At 49.4% G+C, this 12,909-nt stretch overlaps 1 protein-coding gene across 1 annotated transcript in view; it reads right to left on the reverse strand.

The window, feature by feature from the left end:
• LOC122470340 (SV2 related protein) overlaps nucleotides 1-12,909 on the reverse strand; it is a 77,760-nt gene that overhangs the window by 45,768 nt on the left and 19,083 nt on the right. Inside the window, exons 2-5 of the mRNA XM_043557825.1 lie at nucleotides 12,746-12,906; nucleotides 8,221-8,306; nucleotides 6,823-6,921; nucleotides 1,358-1,429 (exon numbers count right to left, since the gene is read on the reverse strand). Coding sequence (XP_043413760.1) covers nucleotides 1,358-1,429; nucleotides 6,823-6,921; nucleotides 8,221-8,306; nucleotides 12,746-12,906 — 418 coding nt within the window. The remainder of the gene's footprint in view (nucleotides 1-1,357; nucleotides 1,430-6,822; nucleotides 6,922-8,220; nucleotides 8,307-12,745; nucleotides 12,907-12,909) is intronic.

Consider the following 12,909-nt stretch of genomic DNA (forward strand, 5'->3'; position numbering starts at 1 on the left):
ACAGAGAGACAAAGCATGAACGGGGGAGGGTCAGAGAGTGGGAGACACAGAATCTGAAACAGGCTCCAGGCTCTGAACTGTCAGCACAGAGCCCCACGTGGGGCTCGAACTCACAGACCGAGAGATCATGACCCGAGCCAAAGTCGGCCGCTTAACCGACTGAGCCACCCAGGCGCCCCTGGTTTAGAGAATCTAAACTAGTCTAAGCCAATAGTTCTCAAAGTACGGGCCCCAGATAAGCCGTGGCAACAGCATCACCTGGGAATTTGTCAGAAACGTTATCACTGCGATGCCAGCTGACATGTGTCCTGTGTCGCTGATGTGCCTGGCGTTCTACAAAGCCATTCATACTCAGGATCTCAATTAACCCTCCAATGTAGACGCTGCTATTTTTTCTTTCCATGTTTGAGGAGATCGATGCTCAGAGAGGTCAATCGCTTGCCTGAGGTCACACAGCCAGGAGTGGCAGGGGACTAAACCCAGGGACTAAACCCAGGTCCACTTGATTCCAGAGCCCAAGCACGTAACCACTATACCACCCTGCCTCTGAGGAACCTGCAGGCTGAAGAGGACGATAAAGCAGTCAGGGGGTGCGATCACCCAGGATTGCGCAACAGCAGGGGCGGCTTTTCCCGAGCAAGGCACTTAACCAAGTAAAGCCTGCCTGGATCTACACAGATCTTTTCTCCCATCAGGCCTAAGTTCGCACGCACACACTGAAGGTATCAAAGAACCCGAGCGAAGCCCTGCAAAACACGAGCAGCATAAAATACAAAGGGGACCATGAAGTAACAAATAAAACAGTTAAGAGCTCATGGCAATGCCAGACCTGTAAGTTCCCTTCTCGCTTCTTGCTTGCAAATCCATTTCATGTCGTGCCTGAGGCTGGGCCTCCCCAGCAGCAGACCCTGACACAAGAATTCTAGTTTATTTGGGTGGTGATCCCGGGAGGGGTGGGGCAGGCAGACAATTCAGGGTACCTTCATGAGCAGGTTCCCACGGTGGGCCCCAGAGCTCAATCCTGCTGGGATTGACGGATGAGTCACTTGAGGGCAAGAAAGTTGAGGTCTTCATCTACCAGCCCTTGCCTGCCCCCAGCCTGGTGTAAGGGAATGGGGGGGGGGGTGCCAAGGGGACCGGAGAGGGCACCCAAAGCATCTTCTGCGTTCTGAAACGTGCACGCTCGGGCCCCACTAGGAATGTGGGATTTCGATGGCCTCAGAGCCATGTCTTCTCATTGCATTTCAACAGAGCTAATCGGGCCTCCCAAACGCTAAGCAGAGCGCTGGCGTGCCACCTGTCAGCGTCACCATGGAGATTAACCCGGAGGACATGCGCTTAGGAGAGGTCGCCTTACTGTTTTCCGGCCGTACTGGTCTGAGATGTTTCCCCAGAGGGTGGAACTGGACATCATGCCCACAAAGACTACCTGTGGATGGAAAGACAGCTTCTGTTAAGCACTGACACGGAGCATCACAGAGAAAGGGAACAACGGATTGAGCCTGTGACATCACATCCCAGTAATACTAATGAGCCAACATCGGCTGAGAGCCTGTTAAGGTGCGAACAGTATTCTACGCGCTCATGTGACCCTTTAAGCCTGACAACAATCCTGTGGGGTGGATGATACCATGGGCCCCATTTTACAGAGGAGAAAACCGAGACTCAGAGAGGGCAGGTCCCTTGGCCAGGGTCACCCAGGTGTAGGCGGGACAGGCTGGAATCAGGCAGTATAGCTGTAGAGCTAGCTAGCATCGAACCAACCTCTCACTGCATCAAAGAAATGTGTCACCCTGTTGCTGAGAAAATATCAAAGGTAGGGGCACCTGGGTGGCTCAGTCAGTTAAGCATCTGACTTCAGCTCAGGTCATGATCTCCCGGTTTGTGAGTTTGAGCCCCATGTCAGGATCTCTGCTGTCAGCACAGAGCCTGCTTGGGATCCTGTGTCCTCCTCTCTCTCTGCCCCCCCCGCCCCCGCCCCCCACTGGCTCGCTCTCTCTCGCTCTCTCAAAATAAATAAACTTTAAAAAATTAAAAAAAAAAGAAAATATCAAGGGTTTGGAGGATATGAACAACAGAAGACAGGAGGTTGGAATGAGATCTGTAGGCTATTCGCAAGAGGAACCTTCACCAAGTCATTGTTACATTGTTTATTGTTGAACAGAGCTGATGAGGTTTGAATGATCGTGCCCATTTTACAGATGGGGAGCCTGAGGCTCGGAGGGTTAAGAAACCTGCTCAGTATCCCAGGGAGGAGAGGGGAGAGCCAGGTCCTAAGCCCTGAACTCTCATGCCTCGTCCTCACCAAGAGTGGGACAGCCCACTAACCTCTTTATACTGACGTCTTACCTAATGTTCGCGGCAGCCTACAAGGTGGGTGCCGATATCATCCCCGTTTTGCAGACAAGGTAACTGAGGCCCAAAGAGGTGAGGGCACTGCCCAGTGCTGTCTGACCCAAAAGCCACTCCTTCAGGCATGTCCTCGGGCAGCGGGCTGCAAACAGGGGCTACGCAGAGGCAGGCACTCCAAGGGAGGAGCAGACACGGCTACTTTTACTTAAAAAAATTTTTTTGGGGGGCGCCTGGGTGGCGCAGTCGGTTAAGCGTCCGACTTCAGCCAGGTCACGATCTCGCGGTCCGGGAGTTCGAGCCCCGCGTCGGGCTCTGGGCTGATGGCTCGGAGCCTGGAGCCTGTTTCCGATTCTGTGTCTCCCTCTCTCTCTGCCCCTCCCCCGTTCATGCTCTGTCTCTCTCTGTCCCAAAAAAAAAAAAAAAAAAAAAAAAAAACCGTTGAAAAAAAAATTTTTTTTTAAGTTTTATTTCTTTATTTGGAGAGAGAGACAATGCAAGCAGTGAAGGGGCAGAGAGAGAGACAGAGAGAGGGAGAGAATATCCCAAGCTGACTCTGAGCTGCCAGTGCAGAGCCAAACGTGGGGCTCGAACCCACGGACTGTGAGATGGTGACCTCAGCTGAAACCTAGAGTCAGATGCTCAACCGACTGAGCCACCCAGGCACCCCGCCATGGCTACTTTATTTATTTATTTTTTTAATTTTCTAAAATATTTATTTATTTTTGAGAGAGAAAGAGAGAGACAGAGAATGAGCAGGGGAGGGGCAGGGAGAGAGGGAGGCACAGGATCCGAAGCAGGCTCTGGGCTCTGAGCTGTCAGCACAGAGCCCGATGCAGGGCTCGAACTCACAAACCACAAGATCATGACCTGAGCCGCAGTAGGATGCTCAACTGACGGAGCCACCCAGGCGCCCCGCCCCCTGCCCTGGCTACTTTAAAGAAAATATCTTCCAGGTCCTCGGCTTCCATACACACTCTTTCCTGAGAACAGGCTAGGGCGCTCGCCTGTTCCCTGCCTCACCTCCCTTTCTCAAGCACCCCCTTCCCACTTCTCGCTGCCCCAGCCTCTGCGGTACCCCTCGCACCGCAGGGCTCTGAGGTTAAACCCCCCAGGACACCTCAAAAGGGACACCGATGACACAGTTACAAATGCTTTTGCAAGTCATTCAGTTTCCAATTCCTTTTTATTATTTTTAACCAAATTGAAAGAGAGCCTAATCAAGCTGTCAGCAAATTAGATCCCTAAAAATAATCTTTGACGAGCGATTGCTGTGCGCTCGTCAGCATGTAGCTCGGAAGTTGTTGAGAAAACCAGGTGGCATTGGTTTATGGATTATTCCACAAGGCCTTCAGCCCCCCCCCTCAATTTTTATATGCAAACAAAGCCCTTCATATTTACATCCATTCAGTAAAAATGGAAAACGGGAACGAAACTGTTGCCAAGCCCTGTCTCATTTTAGCAGAAAGTAATCACCCAAGAATACGTGACATAATTGGGGATACTGCGTACCCCTCATTAAGAGGTACATTCCTGGGGCGCCTGGGTGGCGCAGTCGGTTAAGCGTCCGACTTCAGCCAGGTCACGATCTCGCGGTCCGGGAGTTCGAGCCCCGCGTCAGGCTCTGGGCTGATGGCTCAGAGCCTGGAGCCTGTTTCCGATTCTGTGTCTGCCTCTCTCTCTGCCCCTCCCCCGTTCATGCTCTGTCTCTCTCTGTCCCAAAAATAAATAAACGTTGAAAAAAAAAAAATTAAAAAAAAAAAAAGAGGTACATTCCTGAGAAAAAAAACCACTTGTGTTAAATAATATTTACCAGCATTAATTCCTTCTTGTTTTGATCTGTTGCACGTTACTAAAAATTATCACGGTAACTCAGTGCAGGAGAAAAATTTCAAAACTTAGAACCTTATGAGCTCAGAAAAATTAAAAACAATAATTTAAAATTTATAGATTTTGTCCCAGAAAATCCCGACAGGTGATAAATGATATGCTTTCGAGCAAAGCAAAACACGGCTACGAGAAAACAGGGAGAAATGGAAGGGAAATGCCAGCTCGAGAAGCAAACAAGGCAAGGCAGAATTTCCAAATACTTCTTTTTTTTTAACATTTATTTATTCTTAAGAGAGAGAGAGAGACAGAGCACGAGAAGGAGAGGGGCAGAGAGAGAGGGAGACACAGAATCTGAAGCAGGCTCCAGGCTCTGAGCTGTCAGCACAGAGCCCAATGCAGGGCTCGAACCCATGGACCAGAGATCATGACCTGAGCCGAAGTCGGACGCTCAACCGACTGAGCCACCCAGGCGCCCCTCCAAGTGCTTCTGAAGGCCTTATTCATGTCATTTTAAAACATGGTGTGGTGGGTATCAGATAACTAGTTCAATTCCATTGGACACATTTGAAAAAGTGATTTGAAATTTTATTTAGTTTTAGATTTCCAATACACCAGAAATCATAGCATCTGCAACCTACAATTCAAAAACATTTCATGTCAAAAAAAAAAGTAAAAAAATCAAAAATCAAAAAACAGGTGGAACACGTGGGTGGCTCAGTACTTTAAGGGCTGACTCTTGATTTTGGCTGAGGTCATGATCTCATGGTTTGTGAGACTGAGCTCTGTTCACAGCTCAGTGCCTGCTTGGGATTCTCTCCCTGCCCCTCCCCCACTTGCGCTCACTCTCTAATAAAACGTTTTTTGAAAAGTAAAAAAAAAAAAAAAGTAGGGGTGCCTGGGTGGCTCAGTCGGGTTGAGCGTCCAACTCTTGGTTTCAGCTCAGGTTCTGATCTCGTGGCTGGCTTCCTGAGTTTGAGCCCCAGGTCAGGCTCTGTGCCGACAGCTCAGAGCCTGCTTGGGATTCTGTCTCCCGCTCTCTCTGCCCCTCCCCAACGTGTGCTGTCTCTCAGGAGAAATAAATAACTTTGAAAAGAAGTAAAAAGGAAAAGAAAATAAAGACACTGAATGTCAATTTTAAAACCTATAAAAGTCCCGGGACCGCCTAGTTTTTAGAAAAATCTCTTCTAAACGACCAAGAGCAAAAAATGTTTGACGACTGCTGTCTTGGGGTGAAATGCTACCTTAATGATGTGCTATCCTTGTGCCCCAGAAGAATTAAGCATCCCCCCCCGACATTTCCCCCAGTTTTTCTCCCCCAAGGGAGCGCCCTTGGCCCAGCAGAGCCTCTTATGGGCTGTGGGAGCTTGGGCAGGTCACCACGCCTCTCTGAGCCTTAGTTTCCATATCTGCGAAACGGGAGTGAGAAGAGCACCTCTCTCACAGGGTTGAGAAGGTTAAAAAGATAACGTGTCAAACCCTCAGCACGGAGTCGGGCGCAGAATGAGAGCTCGGTAAGTGGTGATTGTTGCGGAACCAAATGACAAAAGACGAGAAAGGCTCCCCGTTGCAAACACACAGACCTGCGCGGGTATGCTTGAGGGGGGAATCAGTGAAAATCAGGAAGGTGAGAAAGAAGTCTCAATTATTCATCCCCTACCGTGTGCTAGGCAGTGTACGCATTTTGCTGCTAGCAGGAAAACAGGCATTATCACCTCCGTTTTGCAGGTGATGAAATAGAGCCGGAAAGTGCCTCACTCAAGGTCACACGTCTAGGTGACTAAACCGCAAAACACAGGAGTTTCATAAACTCCTCCCACAAGGCTGTACAACTTTACTGCTGGTATCGGACCAGTCCTGGTTGCTGAAGGCACTCAGGCCATTCCAGAACAGTTATAGCATTCTCGGAGGTGCTCCTAGCTAGCAATTACCGTACTTTGCCAGTGGCTAGGCTGTGTGACCTTTTGTGAGTGACTTAACCTCTCTGTGCCTCATTTTCCTCAGCTAACAATAGTACCTGCCTCCTAGGGTTGTGAGGATTAAAGAGTACAATACATAGTATGCATGGATTGCATACAATATATGTAAAGCCCTTTGCACAGCAAGAGCTTAATAAATATTAGCTTTTGTGCCATTATTATCCTCTTATCCAGCCTGGCCTTTCCCCTCCCTTGTAGAGGGCTGCTGCTGAGCTCCCCTGACAAATACGGAGGGTTGTCCCTCACTCTCCTTCAAGCCTCCATGCCAGGGAGCAACGCTCCCTACCATTTACGGAACACCTACTATGTGTCAGGCACTGTGTCCTTTCAGTGTTCAGATGTCCCTGGTCGTGGGAGGAACCGGCATCTCCTTTTTGCCGGGAGGCTTAAAAGGTTTATGCCCCGGTGGGTTCCAGCTTCCCAGCCACTGAGCAGAATGTCTGGGACCTCACGTCCTGGGACTCCTGGGGGGAGCAGTATTTGCCACAAACCTGCCACCGATGTTTGAGGTGCACAGAGGAGTTAGGGAAGCTGGGATCAGTGGTTCCCAACCCGGGTTTTATTTTTTTCCTGCTCAGCCTGAGCCTTTCACCCCACAAAGCACCCTAGGGGGTGTCCTGAAGGCCACAGGAGACCCGTGGGAGGCGGGGGGGAGGGGGGTGCCTACCGAGGTCAGCAACGCAACCTGCCAGCTGGGGAGTCTCCACTCGCAGTGCAGCTGGGGAGCCAGGATACTCAGGATCATCATTTCCATGGCGTCGGCCATCTGCAGGGAGGAAGCAATCACGGTGAGCCCAGCCCGGGTCTGCCCGGCGCTGGGGGCGGGGCGGCTGCGCCCTCCCCAAGTCCATGACCCCTAGGAGAGCACGTAGAAAACCCCTCTTCCCCTGGCGGCTGCTGAGCGCCCTACCACGCACCAAAACACACTGCAAACTCCGGTAGTTAAAAGAGAATGTTACCATGTGGGAATTGACAAAGGGGCGTGTAACATTCTCTCTGCGCGTTTCTGTGTTGAAGAAACAGAGGCACCCCTCCCCCCCAAACGAAGTGGGGCAATGTTATTATGCTTCTAAAATCCCAGAAAAACTTTTTCGTAGAGGCAGACAGACCATGATCTTTTTTCGTTGGCTCAGTTAAAGACTAGCTTGGCTTTGGTTTATAGGTCATTGTTCATGCAGAATTGTCAGTTCCGTTAACAAGTATGACCTTCTAATAATTAACACATACTAGGAAGCTCCAGTGATCACACACCACGGTACCTTTATGAGACTAGACAGAAATGAGAGTTCAGAAGCAGCCCCGTGTAGCCACGGGAATGTGATGGATAATATGGGAGGCTTTTCAAATTAGGAGGGAGGAATGAGGTGGGGAAATTAGAGATCCATTTGAAAAAATAGGTCATGCAGCATTCACAAAAATCCATTTCCGCTGTGTTAAGGGTCTAGCTGCAGGGGCACCTGGGTGGCTCGGTCGGTGAAGCGTCTGACTTCGGCTCAGGTCATGAACTCACAGTTTGTGGGTTTGAGCCCCACGTCCGGCTCTGTGCTGACAGCTCAGAGCCTGGAGCCTTCTTTGGCTTCTGTGTCTCCCCCTCTCTCTGTCCCTCCCCCATCGCACTCTGTCTCTCCCTCAAAAATAAACATTAAAAAAAAAAAGGTCTAGCTGCGCTGTGCTAGAGGAAGATTAGGGGATTTTAAACAAGGGACCATGAGCCTCTCGAAGCAGAAAGCACATTTTTATTTGTGTGTGTTTACCTAGGGTGAGCTCCACAGATGACACCGTAATCTTATAGCAACCCCGAGCCCCAAAGGGTTGAGAACCACTTTTTAGCCAGAAGCTTCAAAGCCACCTTGAGGGCCATCGCCAACCACACCCAAACTACCCCAAGGGCAGATCTTCAGATCACCACGGTCATGCAACACAAACTTTTATTGATTCAAGCAAAGGCTTCAGGTGGAGACAACTATGTCCTTCTGTACAGCCCCTAGAACCCACTTGAGCATCCCGGGGGGGGGGGGGGTCCTTGGAGACTGAAGGTGAGGTCACCACGCCCACAAATACTTGCCCAGGCCAAGCCCGTGAGCACCGACAGCTTCCATTGAAATTTTCCAAACCCAATGGCTTCTACCGCGTCTTCCACCATGAAAGTATCTGGAAAAGGAGAAAAGGGGAGGGGACGAAGGAATGAGTGCACCCTGCAGTTGTCCTCGTGTGGGGGTGTCTGGGAAGGGGGAGGGTCCACAGCCAAGCTTAGTAAAGGCAGCACATACTACTTCTAGAAACGTCATCCTAGAAAAACATTCCAGCCAATATGAAGAGCTATCTGGCCACAAAGCCCACTGCAGCATGGTTTGTAAAAGGGAAAACTGGAAAACCCAGAATGTCTACCAACAGGGGCTGGTTAAATAAACTATTATGTAGATCATGACTGTATATACATTTGTATATATTGACATTATGACATATGACCTGCCTGCTAAAAAGAATGTGCATATGCACACAACATATTGTTAATTTTTTTTTAAATAAAGCAAAACAGGGGCGCCTGGGTGGCTCAGGCAGTGAAGTGTCCAACTCTTGGTTTTGGCTCAGGTCGTGGTCTCACAGTTCGTGGGCTCAAGCTCCCCCCGCTTCCCCCCGTAGGGCTTTGTGCTGACAGCACGGAGCCTGCTTGGGATTCTCTCTCTCCCTCTCTCTGTCCTGCCCCCACTTGCACATGCCTTCTCCCTCTCTCTCTCTTTCAAAATAAATAAATAAACTTAAAAAAACCCAAAGTAAAAGGGAAAACATGTTTAGTGTGATTCTCTTCTTGGAATCACATGCCTGTGTGCATGTGCATGCATTTGAATGTAGGTATGTGTATATGCATGGAATACATCCAAAACTTTACATTATGGTTTCATTCTTGTTGTCTTTGGAGAGAGGAAGGGAGAAACCCTCTGAGATTTTAGGCTTTTTTTTTTTTTTCCACAACGTATTGCTTCCAGAGTCAGGAAAGAAAGACTTTTCGAAAGCAGAATGCCGCTGCACTCAGGTGGAAAGGTGTCGGCATTATATCCTTAAGTGAAAAAGGTAACTGGAGATAGGTGTGCACCCTTAAGGGCTGTGGTTGTGATAAAATTAGGTGTGTGTGTGTGCTCTCCAAGAGCAGTAAGATTGAGTGTCCACAAACTGTTCACAGTCATCTTTGTAACTTTCCAACTTTGTGCCTTTCTAGAATGTGGAAAATGCTCTCCAAAGCAGCATATGTTATTTGTGTGCTCAGAAAAAAATAGGATATAATCGATCAGCTCGTAAGTGTTTTTGAAAAATATGGAAAGACTAAATACAACATAGTTGGCTGGACTGAGCCCTGCAACAGCACGGCTGGAAAAACTGGGGAAACCTGAATCAAAAGTCTGGGGTTTAGGCTCGGTTGGTTGGACATCCGACTCAATGGTTTCGTCTCAGGTCATGATCCCATGGTTCGTGAGTTCGAGCCCTGCATTGGGCTCTGCACTGGCAACGCGGAGTCTGCTTAGAATTATCTCTCTCCTTCTCTCTCTGTCCCTCCCCTGTTCTGGCAAGCCTGAGCATGCTCTCTCTCTCTCTCTCTCTCTCTCTTAAAAAATAAATTTAAAAACTTAAAAAAAAGTCTGGGATTTAGTAAATAGTATTGCGTCAGTGTTCGTTTCTTCATTCTGACAAATGCACCGTAGCCCGGTAAGATGTTAATGTCAAGGGAAGCTGCAGGAAGGGTCTGAGGGAGCTCTCTGAACTACACTTGCAACTTCTCTGTGAATCTAAAGTGGTTTCCAAAACACGTTAATTGCAAACTAAAAATACTAAAGGAGCACACTGGGTGGCCCTTCTGTGGGCTGCTTCTGAGGATCTCATCAGCCCCTGCTGGGATTGTCATGTTTTTCGAGTTTTGATCATGGGCCTCTTACATCAATCACAATTTTCTCCAGAAGTGTGAGCTGGTGTCTATCACACCAGCAGGATCGAGTTTCCTCCAGCAAAAAAATACAGAGGAGAAAGCAGAGTAAGTCCTACAGCAGCGTCAGTAGTAAGAACAGTAATAACAGAATAATGGTGCATGTTTCATGGCTCACCATGGGCCAGGCACTGCATGAAGACCTTGACGTTCACTGTCTCCTTTCATCCCCGTCTCACCCATTAGCTCAGACCCAGTCCCAGCTCCGTTTTGCAGAGCAGGACAAGGACTTGCCCAGTGGCATGTGACTGCCACACTGTAGATCCTGGAGCTGAGTCGGATCAGCCTGGGAGTAAAGCCACTGCTCCCGACCGTTGCCTGCCCCCTCCCCGGTCATTGCCTCCTTAGATCTGCCAACAACAGGCCTTGGGTTTGAGTCACGAACCCTCTCTCATGTTGGGAATCTCGGGCCTTCCAGGAATGCATGGGATGTTCTCATCCATCAGCATTGTGTGTGAGGGGAGACCAGGTGCCACAGCATCGCCTCGGGTGTCTCTTGTTTGACTAGCTCTATTCAGAGGAGCACAGGATCATGGGTACGAAGGTGGGCTCTGAGAATTGCCTGGCTGTCATTCCAGCTTTGCTCATTTTGGAGTGTGTGACCCTGGGCAAGGTACTTACAGCGCCTGGCCCAGAGTAATCCTCAGCCAATGTCCACTGCTCCTGTCACTATGGTCACCATCACCACCACCACCATCAACATCACCATTGCCATCATCATTGTTGTCATCACCACCAGCTCACCATCATCATTACACTATGATTACCACCATCACCACCATCTTCACCACCACCACCACCACCACCACCATCACCACCATCACCATCATCACCACCACCACCATCGCCACCACCATCATCACCACCACCACCATCACCACCACCATCACCACCACCATCATCACCACCATCACCACTTTCATCATCACTACCATCAGCATCATCACCATCACCATCACCACCACCACCACAACCACCATCACCACCATCTCACCATCATCATTATGCTATCATCAACACCACCACCACCATTATCTTTGCCACCACTAATATCATTATCATCACCACCACCACCATCATCACTATCATCATCACCATCATCACCATCACCATCCTCTTCATCACCACCGCCACCATCACATCATCAGCACCATCACCATTATCACCATCACCATAATCACTATCATCATCATCATCTTCATCACCACTGCCACCATTACCGCCAGCACCACCATCATCATCATCACCATCACCACCACCATCATCATCCTCTTCATCACTAACACCATAATCCTCACTATCACTGTCACCACCACATCATCATCATCACTATCATCACCACCATCATCACCATCACCATCACTACTACCATCATCACCATTCTCTTCATCACCACCGCCATCACTGTTGTCACCATCACCATCATTTGCCATCATCACTATCATCCTCCTCCTCCTCACCATCATCATCCTCTTCCTACCATTATCATCCTCCTCTTCACCATCATCATCACCGTCACTTCACCACCATCATTACACTATCATCACTATCACCACCAACATTGTCACCATCATCACCATTACCACCATCACCAACATCATCACCACTATCATCACCACCACCACCATCACCATCACCACCATCACCACCAACATCATCACCACCATCACCATCATCACCACCATCATCACCATCATCATCAACATCATCACCATCATCACCATCATCACCAACATCATCACCACTATCATCACCACCATCACCATCACCATCACCACCATCACCACCAACATCATTACCACCATCATCACCATCATCACCACCATCATCACCATTATTACTACCATCATCACCATCCTCTTCATCACCACCACCATCACCGTTGTCACCATCACCATCATTTGCCATCATCACTATCATCCTCCTCCTCCTCACCATCATCATCCTCTTCCTACCATTATCATCCTCCTCCTCACCATCATCATCACCGTCACCTCACCACCATCGTTACACTATCATCACTATCACCACCAACATTATCACCATCATCACCATCATCACCATCATCACCACCATCATCACCACCATCATCACCATCATCATCACCACCACCATCACCAACATCATCACCACCATCATCACCATCATCACCATCATCATCATCATCATCACCATCATCATCAACATCATCACCAACATCATCACCACCATCATCATTGCCATCATCATCAGAATCCTCTTCCTCCTCCTCATTCTCCCCCTCCCCCTCCTCCTCCTCACCATCATCATCACTGTCACCTCACCACCATCATCACACTATCATCACCATCACCACTAACATCACCACCATCACCATCATCATCATCGTCGCTGCTGTCCTCAGCTGAGTGTTGTGCAATGAAGCAGACTGGCAGGGATTGTGATGTAACCTTATCTGCTGGAGTCAGCCACGTAGGCCTGCCCACACTCCCAGTGTCATCTCTGGGCCCTCTGGGCCCTCCTACCTGTCCCTTCCCTAGATACCTCTGAGAGTGCTATCTGGGGAGGTAATGCTGGCACCTCAGAGCCCCTGGCTGTGGCCCAGGCTGACATCCCAAATGCAGAGCCCCCTCACCGTCAGTGGGATTGGCAAACTCCTTGGGCACAGCTGCCCCATCGTCCAGCTCGACAGCCTCTAGGCCCGTGCGGACCCCTTCAATCTGGACCTCATGCTCTCCCGAAGCCGTGTCATCCTCTGACCTGGCACTCTCGCCCGTGCGACGGAATTTCACCACCCTA

The sequence above is a fragment of the Prionailurus bengalensis genome, chromosome D3 (genome assembly GCF_016509475.1).
Source record: "Prionailurus bengalensis isolate Pbe53 chromosome D3, Fcat_Pben_1.1_paternal_pri, whole genome shotgun sequence".
NCBI classification, from domain to species: domain Eukaryota; kingdom Metazoa; phylum Chordata; class Mammalia; order Carnivora; family Felidae; genus Prionailurus; species Prionailurus bengalensis.